The sequence below is a fragment of the Rhinolophus sinicus genome, chromosome 3 (genome assembly GCF_057876585.1).
Source record: "Rhinolophus sinicus isolate RSI-liver-muscle chromosome 3, RSI-T2T, whole genome shotgun sequence".
NCBI classification, from domain to species: domain Eukaryota; kingdom Metazoa; phylum Chordata; class Mammalia; order Chiroptera; family Rhinolophidae; genus Rhinolophus; species Rhinolophus sinicus.
The window spans coordinates 137,248,885-137,264,608 of NC_142503.1; the positions used below are offsets into that span (position 1 = coordinate 137,248,885).

Genomic DNA, 15,724 nt, shown 5'->3' on the forward strand with positions numbered 1-15,724 from the left:
CTCGATGGAGAATGACAATATACCAGTATGAAAAAGAGCAGAGGTACGAAATGGGAAGGCCCAGTTCTGATGACACCACATGAGTCCTGGGTTTAGCATCATCTGAAGTCTTTTATATATAAACCAGTAAATTCTCTTTTCTGAGTAAGCGAGTTTAAGTTGGATTTCCACTCTATTACTATCAAAAGAGTCCCAATGATGCAGAGGAAATAAGAGCTTACATAGTAAGAACAAAGAAAAAGCTGGGGACCAAGAGCCAAGCAGTAGTGAACACCTCTGCCACCATCCCCACAGTTGCAGAGGATGTACCTGGGCTTGTTAAAAAGACTCTGCTCCTTTGGCCATAACTGAATCCACCCCAGTTTCTTCCTCAGGAAATTAGAACTGGGACTAAGAGTTCAGTACAGTGGAGGTGGTTTCCTGAAGGGGAAAAGAGGCAAAACTTTGCAAGCTGTGGTATAGCTGTGTTTTCTGCCTGTGGACTGTGCAACAGAGACAGAAAGGCAATTTCATCACATTATAAATTGAAGGTCAGAGAGATTATGTGGCTTACTTAAAGTTGCATCTTTGGTACGATGTTTAGAGAACTAGAATCCAGCTTTTCTGAATTCAAGAGTTGGGCAGGAAACAGCTGGGTCAGAGAGGCCTAAGAACTCGGGACATATGTGAGACTTGGGGCAGACAGCAGGGGGTGACCACAGCCCTGCCAGCCACCCCAGAAAAGAGTCAGGCCAAGTGCAAGCACTCAAAGATATCTCCCGACACTTAAAACATCAAAGAAATTCTGGTGCTTAAAGTACGTCTTGCTTGGCTCAGAGATAGGCCTTAGAGCCAGGACGCAGAAAGCACCAGCACAGAATTTATACCACTTAAACCTGCGGCACCTGGGCAGCGGTAGATTCTGGAAACTACAACTCCCACTAGGCACCGCAATTGAATGGGCTAAGCCCGGGATAAACTACAAGTCCCAGAATGCCTTGGGCAAGAGGCGCGAGTACGGAGGAGCGGAGGGGCGTAGCTACGTCGCCCGCGCGGGACCGTTAAATTTGAATCTTGGCGACTGGCTTTGAGGTGGCCGGTTGGTGAGTCAGGTGCATACTTTAGTCCAGAAACACCGTCTGGTCGCTTCAATACCGCTAAGGGCAGGTTGCATAAGGAAACTTAAACGGTCTGCGGCCCGGAGGAAAAGCCCGCGGCAGGACGAGAGCCGGGAATGCAGGATGGCGGCGATGAAGGAAGAGGGTGCTCTCAGGTAGGTACGGGAGAAAGGCTGGGAGCTGGGCCTGCGAGACCCGAGGGTGCCTAACAGGTGACAGAGGCCCCACTCAGAACAGTTAAGGAGAGGAGCGGCGCGATCAGTAGAAGTCCAGGCCGCAACCTCCTTCCTGATCGAATTAGACGGCAAAGGGTGGAAGCGAAGACTGGGGTAAGCGCTGACCTCTATGGGGTGTGGGCGCGTGAAAATCCCGCTGCATCCAGCGCAACACAAACGCTGCGGGACCCCCGTGGTACAAAGAGCTTGGAATTTGTGGTGGGGTCTGTATCTCTCTCTCTCTGCTCAGCCATTTGCTAGCTCTTTGACATGGAAAATGCTTGATATCAATGCTACATTGCCGGGTTTGGGGAGAATTCAAAGTATTTGTAAAGTCACTGCCTCCGAATATGTGCTCAACAAGTGGTAGGTACTATCATTATACCAGTGGCATAGTTAGAAATCTAAAAAGCCCTTCTCTGCATGCTTGCTCCTTTTACTTAAATAAATATGTATCAGCTCTTCTAGGTTGGAATTCTGTATGTGTTTTCCTTGTAGGGTACACAGTGCTTAGATAAATGTCAAGTCATGAGCTCTTTCATTAACACAACAAATATTGACAACCTATTAAGCACCAGGTGCAGCAAATAAAAGACACAAAAATCTCTACCCTCCTGAAGCTTAGATTCTGGGTGGGGTGGGATGAGGGCAACAAACAATAAACAAGATAAACAAACTAAAAGTTTGCTGGTGGTCAGTACTTTAAAAAAAAATGGTGGGGTGGAGGGGGTTGGTGCAATTTTAGATAGTTTTGAACAGGAGGCCTCACTGAGAAGGTGTCATTTATATCAAGACTTAAAGGAAACTCAAGAGCTAGTCATGCATATATCTGGGGGGAAGCACAAAGGCTGGAGGGTGAGGGTTGAGGGTGGAGCTGCACCTGGCAAGTAGTAGCTGGAGAAGAAGGACCAGGAGAGAAAAAGGAAATGAAGGAGGAAAAGGGAGGATGCAGATATTGTAAGTACTTGGCTTTTACTCTGCTGAAGGTTGAACGTCATTGGAAGGTTTTGAGTACAGGAAAGACATGATCTGACATGGAAGCACTTTGGCTGGAGTGTTGGAAAGACTAAAGGCAGAAAAGGGTGGAAGCAGGGAAACCAGTTAAGAGGTGATTGAAATCATTGAGGCAAGAGAAGCGGGGCCTTGAGCCAAGCTGGAAATAGTGGAGACGGTGAGAAGAGGTTGATGTCTGGATATATTTTGAAGGTAGAGCCATCAGGATTTGCTGAGTGATTGGGGATGTGTGAGAGTGGTGTCAGGTTGGCACTAAGACATTTGACTTGAGCAACTAGGAAAATAAAATTGCCATTTATTTGAGATGAGGGAAGACGGAGGAGCACGTCTGGGAGGAGGCAGGAGGAGGAGGAAGCAAGGGAGTAGTCCCAACTCAGTTTAGGACATTTAACTGAGATCATTTAATTGCTGGTTTAAGAGCAAGAGAAGAAATTCAGATGAACTCAACAAACGTTTATTCAGTGCTTACTAGTGTCAGATCCCATATTAGACCACGGAGATACAGAAATAAATAACATGGCCGTTACAGGGTTCACACAATTTTAAAAAGATGTGAGTAGTTACAACCTAAATTATTAATCAGTTATACTTTATTTACTGCAGGAGAGTTTTCGCTCTCATCTAGTCTGAGGTTACACATAACTTTACTCTGTTTTGAAGATTAGTGCCTTATCTTTCTCGTTTTAAACCCAGAGATAACGTCGCAGAGCTCTGAAGTTCAGAGCACATACCCAATATGGTGATTGCCTCCAAAAACTGGTGGGGATTCCTGACCCCTCTCCCACCCCCTTTTCTCCCCTCCCCTTTCCCCCCAGGCTTGATAGAATTTGGTGGGTGGGAGGGGCAATTGTGACCAGTAAACTATTTTCTGCGTCTGCTCTGGGCTATCTATATATGTAAATTTCAGTTTTAAGTCATGAGTTGAAACATGGGATGGTAGTCTGACCAACACCTTGGTAATTTCAGATTAAACTAGATGATGCATTCAGTGGTAGGCATAGAACTGCTTTTTGTCTACTTTGCCAAATGTATATTTTTTCCCTTTTCTTCCTGCCTTAAACTTTATTCTTACAGTATTGTCCACAATACCCTTGCTACATTCTGTCTTCCATTAGGCAAATACGATAGCCATAAACTTGGAAACCAGGTCACAGAAAGGCTGAGAAGTTTAGGAGTATAATAACACTACTAATGTGTCTGTACATGATCTTCAACCCAGGCATCACGAATAATCACTTATCTGAAAACATTTACAACAATCTAGTGATATAATAACTCAATGTTGGTATGAGACTTACTTTTGTTTCCCCCTCACAGTGAAGCCATGTCCCTGGAGGGAGATGAATGGGAGTTGAGTAAAGAAAATGTACAACCCTTAAGGCAGGGGCGGAGCATATCCACTCTTCAGGGAGTATTGGCACAGCAAGAATCTGTTCGTAACACTACCCTGCAGCAGCAGAAACGGTATGTAGAACAGTTGGGGTTCAACCTGTCATCATTCATCCCTGACTGGTAGACAATGTATGTGGATCTATGCACAGTGGCATAAAGAGTACTCTTCAAAATTGGTAGTATGAGAATCTGTTCTCTGCCTGCTTTCTCATCACGTGACAGCTATCTAAAGATCTCCCTCCTCAAGTACCATTAAGAACAAGAGCTATAGGATTTCATTTCATTGTGGAGCAGCCAAAATCTTCTATCATTAGAAATACATCTTATACAGGGGGCAATGAGAAGCAAAGTAAAGGAAGTATCATATTACAGTATTTCCCCAAAGTATTATGTCATTCTGAATCTTTAAATAGAATTAATTCTTTGATAGTAATCAATTAGAGAAATTTCGTCCTCAGATTCTTAGTAATAAGAAAAAGTGAATCTGCTCTTTTATGTGTGCTCAATTATTAACTTTCTAGAAAGTACTTTTGATAATGAGAAAAAAGAAATAGTGATCTCCAAAGAAAATGGAAACCTCAGAGAAACTGAATTTATACTAGAAAGTTTTTCAGTATGATGGTTTAACAAACTCTGGATAAACAAAAGCTGAAAAATACTACAACTTATTCAAATGGACTTATGGAACTTGCTCTGCTTTGACTAATGCGTATTTTGATAAATATGCTTTTTTTCAAAAAAGTGAAGTATCAGTTTCCATCCTTAATCTCTGACAAAAAATTCTGTCATCATAAACAAGTTATCATAATTTAGGTTATAATGTAATGAATATCCTTGTTCATCTCAATGGATCTTTAAAAGCATTGGGTTTTATGGTTTCGTTCCAGAGATTATGGTGTCCTATTCTTACCTCTTCTTCCAAGCTTCTGTGACATTGTACTAGTTTTTCTACTTTTCTAACTGCTCTTCCATTTTTCTTGTTGGCTGTGTTTTACATAGTCTCTGTTCTTTGCCCTCTGTTCGTCCATATTCAAGTTTTTCAGGATTGTTTCACTACTGTGTACATCTCTTATTTGCCTTCTAAATGTCTTTTTATCTACTTGCAACATATAATTAAATGTTTCACTGATGTATTAAATACTGAATCTCTTCTCTTATAAATGACCTTCCTTTTTCTACTCCATTTTGGTCAATAGTACCAAAACTCACCTGAATGATCTTACTGCCCTCTCACCCTAATTTTATTTAGTTGGTTACTAAGGACTGGTAATTTTTTTTAAAAGTATAATTTACATCCAATGAAATGCTCTGGTTTTTATGTAAACCATTTAATCAGTTTTGACATGCATATCAAGACACAGAACATTTGCATTACCTCAGAAAGTTCTCTCATGCTCCTTCCCAATCAAAGCAACCGGTGATCAGATTTCTGTCACCATAGGTTATTTTTGCTTATTCCAGTATTTCATATAAATGGAATCATACAGTTCTTTACTCAGTATGGTTTTTTTTATATAGGCTTTTTCATGTTGCATGTGTCAGTAGATTGTTCCTTTTTATTACTGAGTAGTATTCCATTTATCCATTTATCAATTGATGGACATTTAGAGTCTTTCCAGTTTTATGTGCTTTATGAATAAAGCTGCTATGAACATACTTGTGCAAGGCTTTGTGTGGACATAGATTTTCACTTCTATGTAATTGCTGGGTCATAGAATAAATGTATGTTTAACTTTTTAAGGAACTGCCAGTTTTCCATAGAGATTGTGACATTTTATACTCCTGCCACCAATGTAAGAGAGGCTATTTGCTCCACACCCACTCCAGTATTGGGTGTTGTCAGTCTTTCATTTTAGCCATTCTGGGGGGTGTGTAATAGTATTTCAATATGGTTTTACTTCCCATTTCCCTGGTGATTAATGATGTTGAGCACTTTTTTGCATGCGTATTGGCCTTTTATATATCTTCTTTAGTACTGTATTTGTTAACATATTTTGCCTAGTTTTAAAATTAGATTGTAGAAGTTCTTTATATAGTCTGTATACAAGTCCTTTATCAAATATATGTGTTGCAGATATTTTCTCCCAGTCCATGGCTGTCTATTTTCTTGGTGGTATTTTTTGATAAGCAAGAAGTTTTAATTTTGATGAAGTTTAATTCATTAGTGTTTTTCTTTTATGGTTAGTGCTTTTTGTGTCTTCTCTAGGAGATCGTTGCTCCTCCAAAGTTGCAAAGGCATTCTGTGTTTTCTTCTAGTAGCTTTATTGTTTGTTTTTATGTTCAGGTCCTTGCTTTCATCTTAAATTTATCCTTGTGTTTGGTTTAAGGTTGGAGTAAAAGTTCTCCTTTCCCTCTCCTCCAATATAAATATCTAGTTGTTCTGCCTCCGGTTTTTTGTTGGATTTTGTATTTCCTTTTCCCATTGAATTGCTTTGGGGCCCTTGTCAAAAATCATTTGATTGTGTGTGGATTATTTCTGGACTCTCTATTCTGTTCGACTGTTCTAATTGTCTGTTCTTTCACCAATTATACAGTGTCTTTATTAGCTTTATGTGGTACATCTTGAAATCAGGTAAAGTGTGTTCTCCAAGTTTTGTTGTGTTGTGTGTTTTTTTTTCAGAATCATTTTGGCTATTTTTGGTCCTTTGCCTTTCCATACAAATTTTTTTTTTTTAAGTGTGTTTTTCCAGGACCCATCAGCTCCAAGTCAAGTAGTTGTTTCAATCTAGTTGTGGAGGGCGCAGCTCACAGTGGCCCATGTGGGGATCGAACCGGCAACTTTGTTGTTAAGAGCACCAGCACCGCGCTCTAACCAACTGAGCTAACTGGCCACCTCTCCAAACAAATTTTTTAAATTCTTGTTAATTTCTGGAAAAGAGCCTGCTGGGATTTTGGTTGGATTGCATTGGATCTATAGATTTATTTGGAGGATTGCTGATTTTTATCAGCGGTGCCTTGGATTTAATTTTTTCACGATTACTGCAGATAATCCCCTCATTATGTCATACTGAAATCACCATATTAGCTTCCTAATTATGGCCCTTTTTCTAATAGTTGTATTCTTATACTGTTACTTGGTTAGTCTTTTTGAAATCTTTTCTTATCATATTCAAGATAACTCTCCAATTAAAACCCAGTAGTGGCTTGAGTACATGTAATCCAGAGTCTTTAGATTTACATTTAAAATATTCCCTTCTTACCTCTCCAGAGAGCTCCATTTATTCCCAATTCTGACTTTATGTTATAGCTCGATTTCCTCAATTTCCACTTTCACAACTTTATTTAATACTGATTTCCCTCTCTCTTGAAAAACTCTCTTTTTCTTTCAAATGTTATGGTTCCTTCAGAGTCCCACCTTCTGAGGCTGCTTCTTTGACTTCTTGAAGCCTTAACTATCCATTCTTTGCAATTGTTATATACTATACTGCTTTGTATTTTGTTAATTTTTCATTTGTATACTTTATCTTATTAGAGTATAAATTCCCTTGTGTCAAGGACTATTTTATTATTTTTTTATATCAAACATAAACCCTTAATAGTATTTGTTAATTTATCTAAATTGAGGTTTATTACTCAATACTTCCCCTCTATTGTAGTTGGTCAGTCTTAACTTAGTCTTTGCCCTCTGTCTTTACTAGGTCACACTTTATACTTTCTTTAAGGCACTTGCCAAATTATATATGGTATTTTTCTCTGACTAATGTTGCCTATGGAATTTTTCTTTAAGATTCTTATTTCTATATATATTTGTGTATGTATTTAGTTTGTTCAATACTTCATGTACATATAAAATAACTATCATTTTTTGCATACTTACTATGTCTAAAGACTTCACATTTAAGACTAATCAACCTAATAAGATAGGTACTATTATTATATTATCCCCATTTTATAGATGAGGAAACTACAGAGATTAAATAGCTTGTCCAGTGTCACTCAGCTAGTGATTAGTGGAGCTACAGTTAAACCTAAGAAGTCTTGTTCGAGAGCTTTAAATTACTGTGTACTATTGCTTTTCTATATGTTGTCTTAGAATTTGTTCCTCTGATTTCTACATGTTTTGTCCCTCCTGTTATCAGGCAGAATCCTAATTATTTGTATTATTTTTCATTCTGTTTAACAAAGTTTCAAACTCCAGTGGAGTTATCTAGATTCATATTAAACACTTACTAAATGAATAAAAATGGAGGTGATACTTGTTCATTTGGCTATTATCACAATTGCTTATGCTTACGTTTTCTGTTTAAATTTCAGGGCATTTGAATCTGAAATTCGATTTTATACTGGAAATGACCCTCTGGATGTTTGGGATAGGTAGGTCTTTTTTATTTAAACAAGGGCTATGGAAACTTAACAGAGGAGTCCTTATGGCCGTGCTTCTCAAATTGGGGTGTACCGAGCAGTGTGCCAGAATACGAGTTGAAAGTGGTGTCTTGGGGGCACAGAGAGACAGAATAATCATAGCGTCTCTTCCTGAGGTATTTAGAACTGAATAAATTTCAAGTTTGTGGCATGTAGCTGTGAGCTATATACCCTTCTATCCCCATCCCTATTATTTCCAACAGGCACTTATTAGAAATACTTGGGAAATTTTGAGGGAGACAGGCTTAGGACATGTCATTGAGGACCTCTAAATAAACATTTTCAATATATTAGATATTTCTGCTTTAAAAAAATCTAGAGTGGGTTTTGGAGCAAGAACAAAAGTACATGTTAAACTTTAAAAATATTATTTTCCTTTTCTTTCTGTGCAGGTATATTAACTGGACAGAGCAGAACTATCCTCAGGGAGGGAAGGAAAGTAATATGTCAGCATTGTTAGAAAGAGCTGTAGAAGCACTACAAGGAGAAAAAAGATATTATAATGATCCTCGATTTCTCAGTCTCTGGCTTAAATTGGTAAGTCTCAAACACCATCTGAATTTAAAATATTAAAACAAGATTTTCTCTAGAGATATCTGGTACACCAAAAAATGGAAAAAACCTAAGCAATTTAGGATGTACTAAACATTTAATATATACTTAGTATTTGCTACATTGGTTCTACTTTAAAGGTGGATTTTAATATAAGCTTTTTTACCCCTTTAAGAGTGATCACAGGCTGGTATGCCTCTCCATGGGAGTGGGTTGTTTGTTTTAAACATAAGTGGGCCAGGCAACTGTATTGGAGGAGGATGTGTAGGAGCCAACATAGGGCATTAGTAAAATTGGGGTAAAGCTTTTGTAGGTGATTCTATATCCCTTTCTCCTCTTTTTGAGAATCATCATCATGAAAAATGATGTTTAATTCTTCATCTGTCTTTGAGCTTCTTTTGCCTAGTATATTGCTACATCCAAAAATGTCCGCCTGACTACTTTGTACTGTCTTAACTTGACATGTAGTTCTTTTATTTCTAGAACACAATCTTGAGGATTTTTTATGAATAAAAAATAATGACCAGGGTTTCTTTGACAGTAATTTCATTGTTTTATCCTAAAAGAGATTTTAAAAAAGTGATAAATATTTAGAATAGAATATTAGGTAATAGATCATTAGGTAATGGATAATTAGGTACTTACAAAAATAAATAAATTTTAAAAAATAAAAATAGGTAATTAGATAATTGATAATTTTAAATAGAATATTTACAACAACCGTTTTGATATTAAAAATATTGACTTAAAATTGATAAAATTTTTGGCTAAAATATATTTCTTGATGAGGGCTTCTCTTAAACTTCAAATAATTACCAATATAGGAATTAGGTGAATCCTGAAGTCATAATGTTTCTTGATTTCTGCAGGACATTTGACATAGCTTGTTATCCTTATTGACAAGTTGGAGAAATTACGTTAGGGATATTACTTACAGGAATTTATAACAAAGGATGGCACTCAAAGAATGCTAAACAGATTTGTTAGCATGAAGACTGTACTCTTAGTCCCTGGTGGTATACTAGTGGATTTTGTTTTTCATTCTGTCCTCTGTAATATTCTTACCTTGTATAATATTCTTATATGTGATTTACTAAAAGGTTAGATTAGGTAAAGCTCTAAAGTGACTTAATACCAGGATTCTGTGATTATATATTGTTGGAGCTACTGAAAGTACCAATTAATTGGAATAATTTCTCTGTTCGCTTTTGCTAACCTGGTGCTGGTACTGAAGAGCAATGACATTATCATAAAGTAAAAATCATAGGCTAGCCCAGTGTTACTGAAAGAATGGTCTGCAGACTGTTCAAGGTAAGTATAAAAATTGAGAATAATCATTTAGAAATTTTGTTAGCAATTTGACATTGCCATAGCATCCAAGCACATCATCATCTATCTAGTAACTTCTATTTTTATTGTATTTAAAAAATAACGGTCCATAATGGAATGGAAATTTTTAAACACACACACACACGCACACACACGCACACACACACACCCCAAAACTGGTCCCTTCAGCACAGGTAATCTGAGAAGCACTAATTGGGACAACCCTCAAATTCAAATGATCAGCCCTAGAATGATCAGCAATAATCTGAACTTTGTACATGGATAACAAGGTGCATGTTATCTCTCTATATATTTGCTATTTTGCTTTTTTTTTTTTCCTTTAGGATGGTCAGGAAGAATTTTCTTTTGCTTTGTAGAAAGATGTCTCCAGTCAGTTATTTTTATAAGGGATATTTACAGTCTAGCTAAGGAAAAATTTTGTTCTTAGATAATATCCAATATTTTTAGTTAAAAGTGTAAAATTGTTTTAGTTTGACTTTTTAGGAGGTACCAAAAAATTTAACTTTTGGATCTATTACTCTAACCATGTTGTCCTTTTACTTATGTCATTTCTTAAGAGATCTCCTTCAGCATTCTGGAATAACCACGGGCAGCCAACATTTATTGGCTGTCCCATGTTGCATCAGAGCTATTCAGAAAGCTGTTAACAAAATGAAATCAATGTTAAATTTTATTTATGTAGTAACAGATACAAAGGACTAGATCTTATATTAGTAACACATTCAGAATTATGACTTTGCTTGAAACACCATTACATATGGGAAAACATCACTAATTTGGGTAAGCAGAAAAAACCCATTTACTGAATTACTGCAAAATTAAACTATAAAATACTAATTGTTTTTGTGAAAGATATAAATGGAGGATTTCATTTATTCAGCCTTTTTCTACCAAACCCTGGCTAGGGACTGGTGTATAGTAGATAGCAATGTTTTCTACATTTGTGTTGGGGAAGACAGATGTTAAGCTATTGTTTGTAAGTGTAACAAAAAAGAAAAATATTGAGTTGTATGGTCATGCATATCAGGAGGACTTATTTGGCTAGACAATCAGGAAAAAGTAGGTATGAGAGAAAAGACATCTAATAAATAGGAGAAAAATGTTATCCTCCCTGGTAGTAAAAGAACTAATTAGAACACTGAAATGTCATTTTTATATGAAATTAGAAAGTTTTAAAAGTTTCTGTGAAATTAGTATTTGGGGATTACTAGTAGCATTTAATATTTTTACAACTCTCTTAAAAAGCAATTTTAACTTTTTAACATAGTCCTACTAGGGATTTATCTTAAGGGAGTAATGTAAAACGTGAAAGGTTGTATGCATGAAGATATTTATTATAGAATTATTTATAATTGGGCAAAATTAAAAGTTGTTTATCCAAAAAATAGGGGAATAGTTAAATGATGAAAGATCTACAGCTGGAACATTATCCAACCATTTAAAAATAAGAGTGAAGAGTAAACAACAACATGGAAAAATGAATGATGTACTAAGTGGAATAAAAGCAATTTTTATTATTAAAACTTTATAAAATGATAAAAAGCCTTTTATCCTGTATAAAAGACTAAAGAAAATATATCAAAGTGTTAATGGTGTGGGATTTTTAGTGATCTGCCCCCCTACCCACCCCTTCTTGCTACTAGAATTATCTGCATTGTATCTGGTCTTGAAAGGTCCCTGCTAAAATACAGATTGGACCATGTCATTCCTTTGCATGTAGCTGTCCCACCCCAGTACACATACATTCACTATCAGGCAAATTCAGAATTGATTAGCTTGACATTCAAGATCTGTTACACCTTTTTTCCCAAACTCCTACCTTGCCTGCAACCCTACAAACTATTTTCTCTGTCTAGAGTGCCCTTCCTTTCCCGTTCTCTACCTGATGTAAGTATATTCCTCCTCCAAGGCCACACTCAAATGTCATACCTTCTTGAAGTCTTTCCTTCCCACCCCCCCTTTTTTTTTCTTTTCACAAATTAATGTCTTGTCTACTTTTTAGGTCCTCCCAGTATGGTCCTTACAACATTGTATTATAATAGATTTTTTTTTCCAATGCAGAAAATACAGATAGTATCTCCAGTGATTGGGACATACTAGACAGTAAGTGGATAGAAATTGTTTAACTCTTAATGCTTTTAATTTGTTACAGGGGCATTTATGCAATGAGCCTTTGGATATGTACAGTTATTTACAAAACCAAGGGATTGGCATTTCACTTGCTCAGTTCTATATTTCATGGGCTGAAGAATATGAAGCTAGAGAAAACTTTAAGAAAGCAGATATGATATTTCAGGACGGGATACAGCAGAAGGCTGAACCACTGGAAAGGCTGAAGTCCCAGCACCGGTAAGCTGCTTCTCTGGAGCTTGTCTTAACTCTTTAAAACGGGCTGTAAATGATTGTTTTTGCATCTGAATAGTGTTCTCCATGGATTGCCAAGTTCCCTATTTACTATTCAATTTTAAAAAGGTATATTTAATTTTTTTTATTTAACATACAGTAAAATTCATTCTATGGTGTACAGTTTTATAAATTTTCACAAATGAAAAGAGACAGGTAATAATTACCATGATCATGATATGGAATAGTTCCATCACTCCATTGAATTCTTTCATGCTATCCCTTTGTGGTCAACACCTCCTTTCACCCCCAACCCCTCGCAACCACTGATCTATTCTCCAGCCCTATAGTTCTGCCTTTTCCTTGATGTCATATGAATGAAATCATACACTATGTAACCTTTTGAATCTGGCCTCTTTCATTTCGCAAAATGTATTTAAGGTATAAGTGTTCTTCATATATTCTGAGTACAAGTCTTTTGTAAGATAAGTGATTTGTAAATCTTTTCTCCCAGCTTAAGTCTGGTTTATTCATTCTCTTAACAGTGTCTTTTATAGAATAAAAGTTTTTAATTTTGAAGAAATCTGACTTGCCAATTATTTCTTAAGGATCATGCTTTTGATCTGAGAATTTTGTCTGGCCAAAGGTCACAAAGATTTTCTCCTATGTTTTCATCTTGAAGTTTTATAGTTTTAACTTTTTACATTTAGATCTGTGATCCATTTTGAGTTAATTTTTGTAGAAGGTATGGGTCAAGGTTTTTTATTTTTCTTTTGCAAATGAACCTCCATTTGTTCCTATGCCACTTATTTATTTATTTATTTTTTAACTTTCATTTATTTAAGTGTGTTTTTCCAGGACCCATCAGCTCCATGTCAAGTAGTTGTTTCAATCTAGTTGTGGAGGGCGCAGCTCACACTGGCCAATACAGGGATCAAACGGGGAACCCTGGTGTTGCGAGCATCATGCTCTAACCAACTGAGCTAACCGGCCGCCCCGTTATGCCACTTACTGAAAAGACTTTCTCCGTTAAATTGCCTTTGTACCTTGTTAAAAATTAGTTTCAGTTTGATCGTATTTGTAGATTTATTCCTGTTGATTTTGTTTTATTGATCTATGTGTCTATTCATTAGTATATACCACACTGTGTAGATTCCTGTAGCTTTATAGTAAGTCTGGAAATCAGGTAATATGAGTTCTATAACTTTGTTGTTCTTTTTAGCTCTTCTAGTTCCTTTGACTTTCTATATACATTTTTGAATCCGCTTTCTGGGATTTTGATTAGTATTGTGCGTGAACACGGTGCATTTCTCCACTTATTTAGATCTTTGATTTCCTTGAGTGAACTTTTGTAGTTATGTTCTTCAAGGACCATTCCATCTAAATTGATGAGTTTATGGGCAAAGAATTGTTCATAGTGTTCCTTTATTATCCTTTTAGTGTCTGTACATTGTGTAGTGATCTCCCCTCTTTCATTCCTGATCTTGGTAATTTGAGTCTTCTCTTTTTTTTCTCTCAGTGAGTCTGGCTAGAAGTTAATTGATTTTTATTGGCTTTGAGAGAACCAGCTTTTGCTTTGATTTTTCTCTTACTGATTTTCTGTTCTTAATTTTATTAATTTTTTGTTCTTTATTATTTCCGTCTTTGTGCTTGCTTTGGGTTTAACTTGCTCTTCTTTTTCTAAAGTGCAAGGGGATAGCTTAGATCACTGATTCTAGACCTTTTCTTTCTAATATGAAAATTTTCCTTCTAAGCACTGCTTTAGTTGTGTGTCACAAGTTTTGATATAATACTGTATTATTATTTTTCATTTAGTTAAAAATATTTCCTAATTTTCTTGTGCCTTCCTTTGGACTTATGTAAAAGTGTGTTATTTAATTAGGAAATGTTTGGAGATTTTTCAGATATCTCCCTGTTACTGATTTCTAACTTAATTCCTTATGGTGAGAGAACATAATTTGTACAGTTGCAAATCTTTTAAACTAATTAAGGTTCGTTTTATGGCCCAGAATGTGATCTATAGTGGTACATATGCCATGTACACTTGAGAAATATGTGTATAGTCTGCTTTTAGGGAATGGGATGGTCCAAAAATGTCATTCAGGTCAAGTTGATTGGTTGTGTATTCTTCTATATCCTTGTTGATACTCTACTTGTTCTGTCAATTACTAAAAGGAATTTTGAAGTCTCTTTTATTGTGAACTTACCTATTTTTTCATTCCCATCAGTTTTGCTTCATGTATTTTGAAGTCCTATTGTTAGATACATACACATTTAGAATTGATCCCTTTATCAATGTCCATCTTTATCCTTGGTCATACTTATTCTAAAGTCTACTTGGTGTATACTAATATAGCCACTCCAGCTTTCTTTTTGCATGATACATCTTTTTCCTTTCTTTACTTTTTTTTTTTTTTTTTGCTTTTATTTATTTTAAGTGTGTTTTTCCAGGACCCATCAGCTCCAAGTTAAGCAGTTGTTTCAATCTAGTTGTGGAGGGCGCAGCTCACAGTGGCCCATGTGGGGCTTGAACTGGCAACCTTGTTGTTAAGAGCGCTATGTTCTAACCAACTGAGCTAACCGGCCGCCCCCAGCTTTACTATTTTTTTTTTTTAAATACTACAATCTAATTTTAGAACACTTTTAACACCTCAAAATGAACCCTGTACTCATTAGCAGTTATTCCCCATTCCTACTCACCCCAGTTTCAGGCAACCACTAATTTGCTTTCTGTCTCTGGATTTGCCTATTCATTTGACATAAATGGAATCCTACATTATGGGGTGTTTGTGACTGGCTTCTTTTAGTTATTGTCAAGTTTTCAAAGTTCATAATACTGGCGTGTATCAGTATTTCGTTCTTTTTATTGCTGAATAAAATGCCATTATTTGGATATGCCACATTTTGTTTATCCATCAGTTAATGGACATTTATGTTGTTTACTTTTTTTGGCTATTGTGAAATAATGCTGCTCTGAACATTCATGTTACAGGTTTTTGTGTGAATTTCCTTTCACTTTTAATCTATATCTTTATATTTAAAGTGGGTTTCTTATACACAGAAAATAATTGGGTCTTGTTTTTTTTTTTCCCTGCTCTTACAATGTTTTTATATGGTATGTTTAGATCAGGTGTGTCCAAACTGCGGCCCGCAATCCATTTTTAATTGGTCCCCAGCAAATTCCAAAAATATATTTAGTTTACTTAAATAAACCAGGTGAGGCAATACATACTTCACCTCGAGTGAGTGGCCCGGCTGTTTGTGTATTTTACCGCATATGGCCCTTGGTGAAAAATGTTGAAAAAAGTTTGGACACCCCTGGTTTAGACCATTTAATATAATGACTAATTATATTGAATTTAGGTCTATTATTTTATTTGTTTTCAGTTTGTTCTCTGT

At 36.2% G+C, this 15,724-nt stretch overlaps 1 protein-coding gene across 2 annotated transcripts in view; it reads left to right on the forward strand.

Moving 5' to 3' along the window:
* The first annotated feature begins 1,026 nt into the window (after nt 1-1,026).
* BUB1B (BUB1 mitotic checkpoint serine/threonine kinase B) overlaps nt 1,027-15,724 on the forward strand; it is an 86,497-nt gene continuing 71,799 nt past the window's right edge. The window contains exons 1-5 of one of the 2 annotated variants that reach the window (XM_088797139.1): nt 1,027-1,252; nt 3,644-3,790; nt 7,973-8,032; nt 8,473-8,617; nt 12,135-12,331. In XM_088797139.1, coding sequence (XP_088653265.1) covers nt 1,221-1,252; nt 3,644-3,790; nt 7,973-8,032; nt 8,473-8,617; nt 12,135-12,331 — 581 coding nt within the window. In that variant the 5' untranslated portion in view covers nt 1,027-1,220. The remainder of the gene's footprint in view (nt 1,253-3,643; nt 3,791-7,972; nt 8,033-8,472; nt 8,618-12,134; nt 12,332-15,724) is intronic. The other variant, XM_019725498.3, reaches the window with a different exon arrangement.